General features: G+C 31.7%; 1 protein-coding gene across 4 annotated transcripts in view; it reads right to left on the bottom strand.

Moving 5' to 3' along the window:
* Positions 1-12133, bottom strand: part of LOC108687541 (protein FAM102B) — a 75925-nt gene that overhangs the window by 61166 nt on the left and 2626 nt on the right. For 3 of the 4 annotated variants that reach the window (XM_018193361.1, XM_018193363.1, XM_018193364.1), the window contains one exon: positions 4381-5118. In XM_018193361.1, coding sequence (XP_018048850.1) covers positions 4381-4526 — 146 coding nt within the window. In that variant the 5' untranslated portion in view covers positions 4527-5118. Of the gene's footprint in view, positions 1-4380; positions 5119-11625; positions 11880-12133 lie in introns of those variants that run through there. The other variant, XM_018193362.1, reaches the window with a different exon arrangement.

Raw genomic sequence — 12133 nt, 5'->3', positions numbered from 1 at the left:
TATATATATATATCATTACATTGTATGTTTAAAATTCTATAGATATCATGTGTGAATTGTTCTGATGTAAAAAATTGTCTTTTTTACATAGCACTTTTATACAAATACGGAATTAAAACCCCTTCCCCCATATTTACAAAATTTAAAATTTTATTCTTTTATTCTAATATCGCTTTTAATATCTTCCGATATTAAAATATTATTAGACAGTAAACGAAATGAATAAGTGAAATGACTTATTAAGTATACCATTAAATAAATATCTAACTTTTTTAAAATGCAATAAATATATCTACATGTGACAACGAATGATTCTAATTGGATTAATAAAACGTGCTAACATTTCTTTCACTTTGTGGCTAGAATACTATATCACAGTTCGTTAGCGGTTTAATTAATGTGAAGAAGAAATTAGAAAGGAGGAATTTAAGAAAAACAACATATATTTAGACGAAACAGAAAGCGACTAGACAATTAATGAGCACGATGCTATTATCATGCAATGGAACTCTTCTTTTTTTAAGTCAATACTAATGGAATACGACTGGAGTGCCTTTCATAGAAACTGTATTCTGTTGCAAGTGCAATAGTCGTCTCCATGTCTCCACGAACACATCGATATCCGAAATAAAAGCGACGGTTTTAAAAAGCGGTTTCACGCGAATGCGATCAGTACACGTCATAGAGTCGGATCATTTTTGTGCGACTGTTTTTATCGACTTATTCTATTTTGAACAAGAAAAATATATCTCATGGCAAAGAAATGAAACGAATTCGAAAACGGAGAAAATAAATTCGAAAGTGAAGGAATAATATAATACTTCCACGAAAAATATGCGGCGCGGAACCATTCCTTTATATATTTTGTTTTCATTATATACTTATGTTTGCTTTCTAGTAAGTATATTATTTGAAATTTGAGAAGGTAACACAAGAAATAATACTTTGATATCCCTTCTGAGAAAAAAATACACTATGTTTCACCATTATATTTTATGCGGTGAAATGCCTTGTTAAGCAGAAACGCTTATATAAACGAATTTATGCCGCACGCACTTGCACACACAGATAGAAACATTATTTTTCTACTTAGAGAGAGAGAGAGAGAGAGAGAGAGAGAGAGAGAAGAAGAAGAAGAAGAAGAAAGCATATGACATCGCACATAACGCACGGGATACAAACATCGCAATGTTGTTAGTTCTCTCGCTAGTAAGACAATAGCTCGTTTTGTTAAACAACAAGACGGGCTCTCTTTAGACTTCAATTTATTGTATTCGACATCGCGAGTTCTACGAGAAAAAGTAAAGATATGCTAATTGTAAACCCGTTAATTTCATACCTTTAACTCCCACAATTCAATAATTGAAATAATGATATGCTATTTTACAGATTTAATTGTACCATGTATTATAATAATTTTCTTCTATCTGTGATATGTTATAAAAGGATTATAATAATTGAGTGGGATTTTATTGAAATCCGTTAAGAAGCTTTGAATGTGAAGTAAAATTAATCAGTCGCTAAACATCGATTTAATATTATTTTTTTTTTCATTTTATGAATCATATATAAATTATGAACATGTACATTTGATGTACAAAATAATTTATTGCTCAATATTTCACGGAGTACTATACAATTTTCGATATATTTTTATATTGATATACAAGTGCAAAATAATTTATTAATATATTGCTCGTGTGCAACATCTTGCAAATTTTGAGCATTATTGATTTGAACATTATTAATTAGTTACAACACATGATGTTTAGTATTCAATTCATTTATTTATATTCAACAAGCGTTAATTTGAAAGAAACTTTCTTTCCGCTTGTAATATTGTGGCAAACAACGTTGAAGTTTTATCATAAAAAACTATTATGACGATTATCAAGATTTATATTGCTGTACATAGAATTCAAGACTTTCCAGAAATAGATACTCGACGGAAATAAAGACTTTAACTATGCCCGGCACGGTGAACTTTACATTTTTACGCTATATAATAACATACGTCATGTTTCTATGCACCTGGGAATGCAGTTCTCGGTACATACTTATTTCATCTCGTTATCCGACATATTGTATGAATTCCGTTAACTTTTCGAAATTTTTTATTAATATCGATTAATTTCATTCGTTATTAGAATAAATTATTTTATCGTTTTCAAGTAGATACGATACCGTAAATTTATAATTCTGAAAATAGCAAGCGAGAGAAACATTTAAAAAAATTTATTTATTTTATGACTTAGTTCGTAAAATGTTTCAAATTGAAAGAATGTATATATAATTTCGACGTAACATCTCTACAGAACGTGGATTAGTCTCACACAAAATTAAAATTTTTTTATTTTTATGTATTCTCTTTTGAAATCTGTACATTTTCGAGTAATTCTATTTCAAAGCTAGCAAGAAAAGCACGTGCAATTAGCTTTCTAATCTTTTCTAATCTTGGGAATTTTTATTATGTTTTATTTTGTCTTGGCTTCATCAAAACCTCAGCAAATCGAGAGAAAAGCACGACTAAAACTGAAAATTGTATTCTCGGCGATGACGCGGAAACGCACATTGGGATTCTCTTATGGCAAGTCGCCGCAAGACGCCTGTATAGAATTTGCGAGTGTATAATGGCTTGCCATAGTCGAGACCTATATTTAGCGGCCCGCAGTTTGCTTTTTCTGATGAACTATTAAAACTTCGTTGAACCAAGCCGGAAGCTCAGCTCTAGGTAGTCTCCAACTTGAAAACTGTTCAAGTTTTAGGACACTTAAGCACGGTCTTAAGGCTAGATTCTAGAGAAACGGTATATATACTGTTGTGAAACGGATTACACAAAATGCGCGTATTTATGATAAACATATATGTATTATCCGAATTACCACAAACATATTCCATTTTAGAAGAATATATGTTGAGAAGGTGTTGATTCTTTCGTAAATTTGATCAAAATTAAAAAGAATATATATATTTCCATAAATATTAAATCTAAAATCAGATAATATTGGACTGTTGACTTGTTGTGTTAATTAATTAAAATGATAGCAAATTTCACAAAATAATTAAAAATAGGGTAATTTGGATAGATTAACAAAAATTTGGAAATTGTAGATCGCATCAGGTATTCAATTAAATATACAAAACATACATTATTACTGCAATAGAGTATGTTTTGTATGTTTGATTAAATATACAATGTAACCTCAATCTTTTATACAATTTTAAAATTTCTGTTAACCTATCTCAATTACCTCACTTTATCTAAATTGAAAAATAATGACAATTCTGAATTTACACCTTTCACAATTTTTTATTACATAATTAGATCAATGATCAGTTCTTTAATAATTGTATTAGTAATTCCAAGTAACATGTTCATTCTTCATTGAGATATAGCATGAATATTTTCCTGTGAGATAATTTATCTAGATACTGTGCTTATGACAACACAGTGAAGTTACGTAAATCCGGTAAACTCGGATTTGAAATAAACATGCGTTAGATAAAACAGCCGGACGTTTATTATCATCAAAATAATCTGCACGTTTGAGATTAATTTATATTTTGTAATTTATATTTATATATATTTGTATTAACATTCTATGAATTGCCCAGTACGTTTCGTGACTGTTCATCGCCTCGCTACTTTAACTTTCTATTATTATTTTCGCTTCTTGCTACTTGCTTATTAAACGCGCGTGAACACAAAGATTTCTCAGAACAATGCATTCGCTTCTTACATACAATTGAACTCTCTTTCTCTATAACAAGCGCACCGCAAATGCTTCTGAAGTAAGTAAAGTTTCAGTCGATTTGAGCGCGATCCACTTGAAATTGATGATACATGTCGGAAAGAAATATTTTGCACGTTTATAAAATCTTATGTCCTGAATAGGATCAGTTCAGCGAGTTAAAATTGATTTCACACTTTGAGTGCGCACAGGAAAGTTATTGAAAAGCATATACCTTTGTAGATAAACAAAAACGCTGTGTATGTTTGTATTCACGAATTTAACCAGAAAAGTATTAATCGTATGACATGCATTAAATGTCCCAGATTTCCCACAATTCTTTTTACGAGATGAGTCACGGTACACAAATCTATTCAGGATCAATACACTTTTTTTATGTACCGTGAGTTAATTCATCTCGTAAAAAGAACTGTGGGAAATCTGAGATAAGACTTAACGCATATTATACGATTAAAATTTCTCTAGTTAAATTCAAAGTGAATACAAACATACACAACATTTTTGTTTATCTACCAAGATATATGCTTTTCAATAACATCGCCTTTAATTTTCCTGCGCGCACTTAAAGTGTGAAATCAATTTTAACTCGCTATCCCCATTAACGGTATTTCAGAATAGCAACACTCACCTGGTGGAATGATCGACAAAAGAACCGCCATCCAGAAGCCTCAGCTTGGCGAAAAGCACGGCACTGACGAATGGCACCGCCGTGAGCTCCTCGAGGTCGACCTCTACAGAGAATTTGTACTTTTTCTTTTTCATCATGAAGGCCATCTCACTGAGGCACCGCACTTTGAATCCTGTTTGCGTGTAACGTGCAAGTCCTCAAACAAGTCCTGGAGGCAAGCGGGAATCTCAAGTTTGCCCACCTGTGTACACTATTGTCCTTGACTTCAATTCAACAATCAGCGGGTGATCCCGGCCGATCGATACATACGGCCAATTTCGCAACTTCCTGGAACCGATCGTTCGCGTTTCTTCGACTATCACTTCGCGGTTCTACGCATCATCGGTCTCAGTAACATTTCGCGCGCGCACGGGAAAGTCATTCCCGACGTTTAATTATGGAAAATATACCGGAAGAGATAACGAATTGCCTAAAAATCTTCAGTTTTTCGGTTCGCACGATTGAGATTGTTGCCACAATTGGAGGAAAGGATTACGCTGCGCGATTTCTGCCATCGGGAATTCTCCCCCAGAAGAGGAACGTCTTAGGAGCGAGTGCGACGTGACGGACGACGGTTTCGTGATCCCGCGGATGCTTCATCGACACAACTTGTCGTTCCCACGTTCATCGACGTCGCGACAAGATTCAAGAGGAAGAAATGCAGCTGGCACACTTGTTCACTATTTTCATTGTCTGGAACTGCAAGTAAAATTCAACGTTTTATTAGTATGAACATAACGATGCGGGGCAAATAGGGGAAAAGTAACCGGTTTACTTGGTAAGAAAAAGAAAACGACTCACTTGTTGCGCGAAGAAAAAGAATGAATGAGCATAACGCGTATGACAAAATTACTTAAAAATGTAATGAAATTAAAATGTAATTAAATCCTCATCGAGACGTCTATTATTGGCCCATATAATTGCGAAAATTGTGCACACTAAGTCTAAGCATTTCATACTAATAAATATTAATTGTATACAATAATAAATGGAAATTCCTTTATTAAAATTGGAATTAAAAAATGCTACGTAAATATCGCGTCGTACTATTATGTATAAATAATAAACTGACATGTATAAATAACATGTATAAATAACAACTAAATGTATTAATAACAAAAAAAATTTAATCAAATAAGTAAGAAATCGTCAAAAGTACAATTGAAGCTAGATTTTTAGTACACTAAAAAACAAATATTATCAACCACAATATTTTAATTGAAAATAATTTTGTTAATTCAATAACACTTAATGAAACAAATATACGTCATGTTCTTAATTCAATAAAAATTTTTATTTCATTATTATATTGTCATTAAATCAAAAGATCATTTTAAATTAAAATAATTCTGATACATCTTTTTTTCTAAACTGCGCGCCCATTATTGTAAAAAAAAAAGTATAATAATCGATAATAATAAACATACATATAATAAAAAATAATACTTGTTTTTCTAGGTTGTATACACACATATAATTATATACATACTATAAGAAATTGTTTAGATATTAATTAATAAATTAACTGATTCTATTTATTCACAAACGATAGATACATTGAAATTTACTGCAACAGTAACTCGATATTACGTTTGAAATGAATGTAAAATGTGAAATTAATATCAGAAAATCCATTCATACAAACAAATGTATACATAGGAGAAAGTCGAGTGTATCGGGCAGTGACTGATACCACTCGAACAAGAATTATTTAAAATTTTAAACATGTGTGACAGTATTTGTCAAGCCACTGGCAAGTCCACCTACACGTGAGACATGCAGTTTGTTCGTTCGAAACAAGTTGATGTTTGATTGGGACGTTCTACTCTATTTTCCTTATTCTACAAACTCGCCCTTTCTGACTACTATTTATTTCTTTGTTTAAAAAATTCTCTTTGTGATAAAAAATTCATTTTTTTGAATGATATAACAATCATCTAACATTCAGTATTTTGTCAGTAAATCAAAAAGAATTTTGAAAAAATGGTTTTATGAGCTTCCAAAGAGATGGAGAAAAGTGATAGAGTGTTTTCCAGCAAGGACACAGTCAGACGCAATGTAATACAATGAATTATTACATCCTTGTTATTTGCCTACGTTAACAACAAGAATGAAACGATTCACTGTGTCTGACTGTCCTTGCTGGAAAGTACCCCTACTTTATCATCTTTCTCCATCTCTTTGGAAACTCACAATATCATTTAGTAAAATAGCTTATATACACTTAATTATATTGTGTCAGTAAATTGTGGTAGTAAATTATGTTTTAATAAAATAAAAAAAACAAAAAGGATTTTTGGGATAATCTAACATTTTTGTCCGATCCTTCAATTTATAAAAACAGGAAAATGTAATAATATTTAAAAACGTAAAAATTTTTACTATTTGCATTTTTGGAAAAATATACGAATAAAAGAATGTTTTGCTGTACAAGTCTACTGAAAAAATTTATTAAACTTTAATATATTTTTCGAATAGTACTAATTAAATATAATATTTAATTACAATAAATAAATATTTACTATAAGTAAAGGTTTTATCTCGATAAAAAAAAAGTTAAATCAAATCAATGGTTCTTATATTAAATAACTATATTTACATTTAATAAATATTTAATTAGTATACTATTCAAACAAATATTAATTAAAATTTAGCATATTTTCTTTAATAATAATCATATCATATATTACATAATTTTTGCTGTCCAAGCAAATACAAAAACTTAACAAAGTCTGACATAATTTTTTTCTTTATCATACAAAAAAATTTGTGTATTTGTGTTGGAAACTCACGTTTATGTTGAATTTTTAACATATTCGAGTGTTAATTTAACATAATGTGATTACGTTATTTAAAGATTTTTTGTAAAATTGATATTCAATGTTTTTTAATGTCAAAGTGACAATTTATGAGTAAGTGAACAAGTAACATAAAAATAATAGGTTTTAAAACATAAATAAGACAAATGAATAAAATAAAAATTAAAATATTAATTTAACACATCATAAATATTAATTTTCTGACAAAAAATATGCTTTCACGGTTTGTTTACAAATTGTGTCGATGTTATCTTTCTTTGTATTTATTCTCTTACATAATATTTGTGTTACTTTCTAACATATTCATCTTGTGTAAAATTAACTCAAAAATTTGAGTGGACCCTTTGGGACATGCGATTTATGTTAAATTCAACACATTCTTTCCAACTGTGTATGTTTACATTTTAATATATTATCAATTGAACGCATGATATGATAACAAATTTGTATGCTATCAATTTAAGAGGCAAGATTCATACATAACATGTCAGTATTTTCCAAATTTAGCAGTTTTAGATAAAATATATGCAAAATGAAATATCCATTAAACACTTCGAGATTACAGCAATAACGGTAAAGATAAATAATAGCATAATTAATTACGCGATAACAGAATTAAATAAAGCCAGAAAAAATATTATCTACATACGCTTGATGAAAGCAGAAAATCACCCAAATCGTTATCAAGTTTGCGGAAGGCACCAAGATAACATCCTAAATACCAATGTGTTCTGTGTTTCGTGTTGTCAATAGACAGACTTTTAAATGTGCACATTATTGTGTTCTTTCCAAGTAAATTCTGGTTAATGGAATTTCCTCAAGTAGAGATTATTGTTAACCCGGATAAGATAAAGAGAAAGATTAAATTATTGTCTAGCAGAGAAAGTAATATTTAATACACATTTCTGTCGTTTAGTAGATGATTACGAAAGCCACACGTCGTTTTTGTGGCCACAAATGTTTTATTCAGAAAAGCAAACAACGTTCTTCGCCGTTTCTTTGTATTACAGAGTGATTTAATAATTTGCAAATCGTGACAAAATTTATTGCGCGACGAAATACCTGCGAGAGAAACGCTAACTGCATAACGACTAATTAGAGATACGGATGTTCTGAATATGCTAATGCGCTTGGAAATGCGAAGTCCATTCCTTCCCAGAATCGAGTTTCGGGATGCGAACTGGATAAGCGCAATGCAATAACGTGAAATACCAATGACTGATGCAGGTCGAGATAAAAACACAACTACAACAACCGGCGCACAAATTACGAAGCGGGAATTTAAGCTACTTTAAGAAGGGAGGACGATGCCAAAATTATAAAGATCAGTAACAGCGTAAAAATATTTGAAAGCCATTTGACGTAGGGGAAATTTAATGCTTTTCAGCAATATTTCAATAGACTTCTCATCGCAGCTCAAAATTTATGATACAAAAGCAAAATATATTTTTTAATGAAATAACGTAACGAATATTTGTAAAACAAAATATATATAGTTATAAAAATTGAAATTCTCCAAATCAATTATAATATATGTATATATAGAAAATATTATAATTTAAATATTTTTGATTAAGTTTCTTACACTTTTCGAAAAAAGAAAATTTTCAATAATTAATTTTCAATAAAATTAATTTCTTTTTCATCAAGTTAAAATATTATTGATCTTTGAAAATAATCGAGTAACAATAAAATATTCTTCACATATTAATTTTCAAAGGCATGAATAAACGACTTTAACAGAACTTTGTATTTTTAATTTAAGTATCTTAAAAAATTAAGAAATTTTTGTTTAACATATTTTAAATAATATTTTATTTAAATAGAAGGCTTCACAAATCTAGAAAATTTTAGAAAAATAAAATCAATTCGACTAAAAAAACAATTTCGATTCGAAATTGATTTAAAAAATCAAAATAATTGGATAATTTCAGAATATTAAAAACTTTTTGAGATTATTGTTCTTGACAACTAAACTAATTTGAATCGATTTGATATACATTTATAATATATACTTAAAATCAATTTTTATTATAATTTGCCATTTTAATGAGATAGCTTATAATATTTATACTATTGCTTATACTTTATTGTTTTCGAAATAAAGAATTTATTTCATTTCAATAATTAAAATCTTTGTTTAGAAATCGCCTTTAAAAAATAATTGTCAATTTTCGATTACGAGCAGTAATCCTATCTCAGTATCTTTAAAAATTAAGGGGATACTCATTGATGGATTATCCGCTCATTGAGCGTCATTGACATCGATATCCACTCAACGATCTCGCTACTCTCCCTTAACTCGTCCGACTTTTGGATGAGATCAATCACGATAAGTGCAATCGAGAAGTATATAGTTCCTCTCTCCCTAGACACTAATCTTTATAGGATTAATTTCTCCATATCTAAATGTGTATCAAAAACTGGATCGTTCTAATTTACACAAACCTTCTTCACATATATTACACTGAGAGAAAAGTGTTCGGTATTTATGATTGTAACTGCATAGTAAAATAATTGTATTATTGAGAATTCCATTTTTACAATTATTACTGCTATAATATTAATAATAATTATTATAGTTCTTGCAAAAATGTATACAATTATTATCGAAAATCACTATAAATTATGGTAATTATTGTAATTATTTTTTCTCTCAATGTATGAATTACTGCAAAGAAAACAAGGTTTGTTTCTCATTTACATAAATATTTAATATACATATATTTATAAATATTAATTGCGCGTGCTTGCAGATGTCGAATATATATATGGAAGAAGCAGTAAATCAATATTTATATTAATATTGATATTAAATATGAGCAAAAACAAAATCTTTATATACACATATGTATATACGCGCGTATATATAATTTCAAATTTGTAAAAAATATCTATGAATACTATATATGTACATGTTACTTTATAAACTTTCATATAATACGTATAAAATATATATTTTTTATATTGTGAATATTATATACATATTTAATATTATACATTCATACATTTAAGCACACTCACACGCACAATTCGAGTAGGCAGATTTCTTGTTATCTACAAATTTCTACAAACAACTGCCCAACATAACCTAAAACGCCCTGAACCCTACAGTCCCGCAGAGGTGATCTCCATGTATATCGCGTTCGTGCTCGACTGCGCGCATCGCGATAATTGTGAAAGTATTGCGGAGCGAGAGCAACGACGATAAGAACGCACGATGTACGTTCTTATCGCTCGGTCGGTCGTCGGCCAGTTGACAGATCGGTGATTGAATAGACGCCTCCGGACGAGATCGCGCGGGACACTGTCCTCTCTGCGAGTCGCTCCGCAACGCCACGGTGCCGTTTACGTGCCTGAATCCCGTCAGAATCTACTTAAGCGGCCAGATTGCGTTAAAACTGTTCCTAACAGTATATCATCGACTCCGGGTCCTCCGGGATTACAAACCAATCTTCGCGAGGAAACTGAGTGCGCATTGAGCGGTGTTTCAGGATTTCGCGTGATGTTTCAGGTGCGAGGGAACGACACGAATGTCCCTTTGAGACACGAAATTTATTTCTTTTAACGTACATCTCTACCAATGTAAATTAACTTTGGTTCAATTTTTTATCCCTTTTTAACGCCTGTTTTTATCAATATAGATTAACTTCAACCTTTGTTCAACTTACTCTTCAGCTTATTCTCATTTTTAGAACTAGAAAACGATAAAGTTAATTGAATCAAGATTAAAATTAAACAACATTTGTAGAACCGGGCATACTTCTTAGAATCAGAAAAAGATAAAGATTAAATTAAACGAAGATTAAGGTTAATCTAAATTGATAGAAACGGCATTAAATGAACTTCTTGCTCACCTGTTCTCTCCAAGTGAAAAGAAAAAGAGAAAAGATGAGCTGTGTAGGAAGTTGAGCTAAAAAAAAAAGACCTAATGAGATGGTGAAAGCGACCGTGTCCAGTCGCGGGGCAGAGCGCCGATGACCTTCCTGCATCGACTTCCTAACCTTTCGCGCGCGTCAAGCTAGCGGCATCAGGGGATCGATTTTTGATGAACGCTGTGATCCAGGACTGGATCCTCGACTCCGCGACTGGACGAACTCTCTCACACACGCGAATCACGGTGGAACGTCAGACGAATCCTCGGACGAGAGAACCTCACCCGTAAATCGTTCGACGACGACGCGGATACGACAGTTCTATAACCTCTCTCGCGCGCGTCAACGATTCGAAGCCCTGTTTTTCTTTAATTCTCTGCTTTAATTCTCTCTCTTTCACCTGCTCTCGTTTCGATTCCCGGGGATGACACCACAAGACAAGAGAGAGAGAGAGAGAGAGATCATCGATTCAGAAACGAATGCACAATGAGAGAATGACGGATGATACTTACCATGTCTCTCGTAAGCTTCTTGCACGCTAACCGATTTCACGCACTCTCACACTTTTCATGATTACCTCTCTCTCTTTCTATGCGGACTCTCGCGACGTCGATTACCACTACGACTACGAGTACCGCGGCGACGATGATGGTGACGGCGGCGACGGTGTCGATCCTCGATGCGAAAGAAATCAGAGTCTCGTGAACGAAGAGGCTACGACCGCTTCGCCTCACGCCCGACGTAACGCAACTCGTCTAGCTCGCCAATAAACTGAACTGACTGCTGATTCTGTTGAACTGCACTCGGTGTTTGCGAATTACAGACTAGATTTCGCGCGCATGCGCAATAAACGCGTCCCCAGTGAAGCACCTAGCTCGAATAAAAAAGGCGCTGTTAAACGCCCATAAGAAAATCACAGATAAATTTTTGACAAGAATTGTAAAACATAACAAATATATATACAATTATGAAAATATATTGAATAATGAAAATATATTGTAAAATTTATTTATTGAATAT

This window comes from Atta colombica, unplaced genomic scaffold (genome assembly GCF_001594045.1).
Source record: "Atta colombica isolate Treedump-2 unplaced genomic scaffold, Acol1.0 scaffold207, whole genome shotgun sequence".
Classification (NCBI taxonomy): Eukaryota; Metazoa; Arthropoda; class Insecta; order Hymenoptera; family Formicidae; genus Atta; species Atta colombica.
This window is presented reverse-complemented; position numbering and strand designations above follow the sequence as displayed.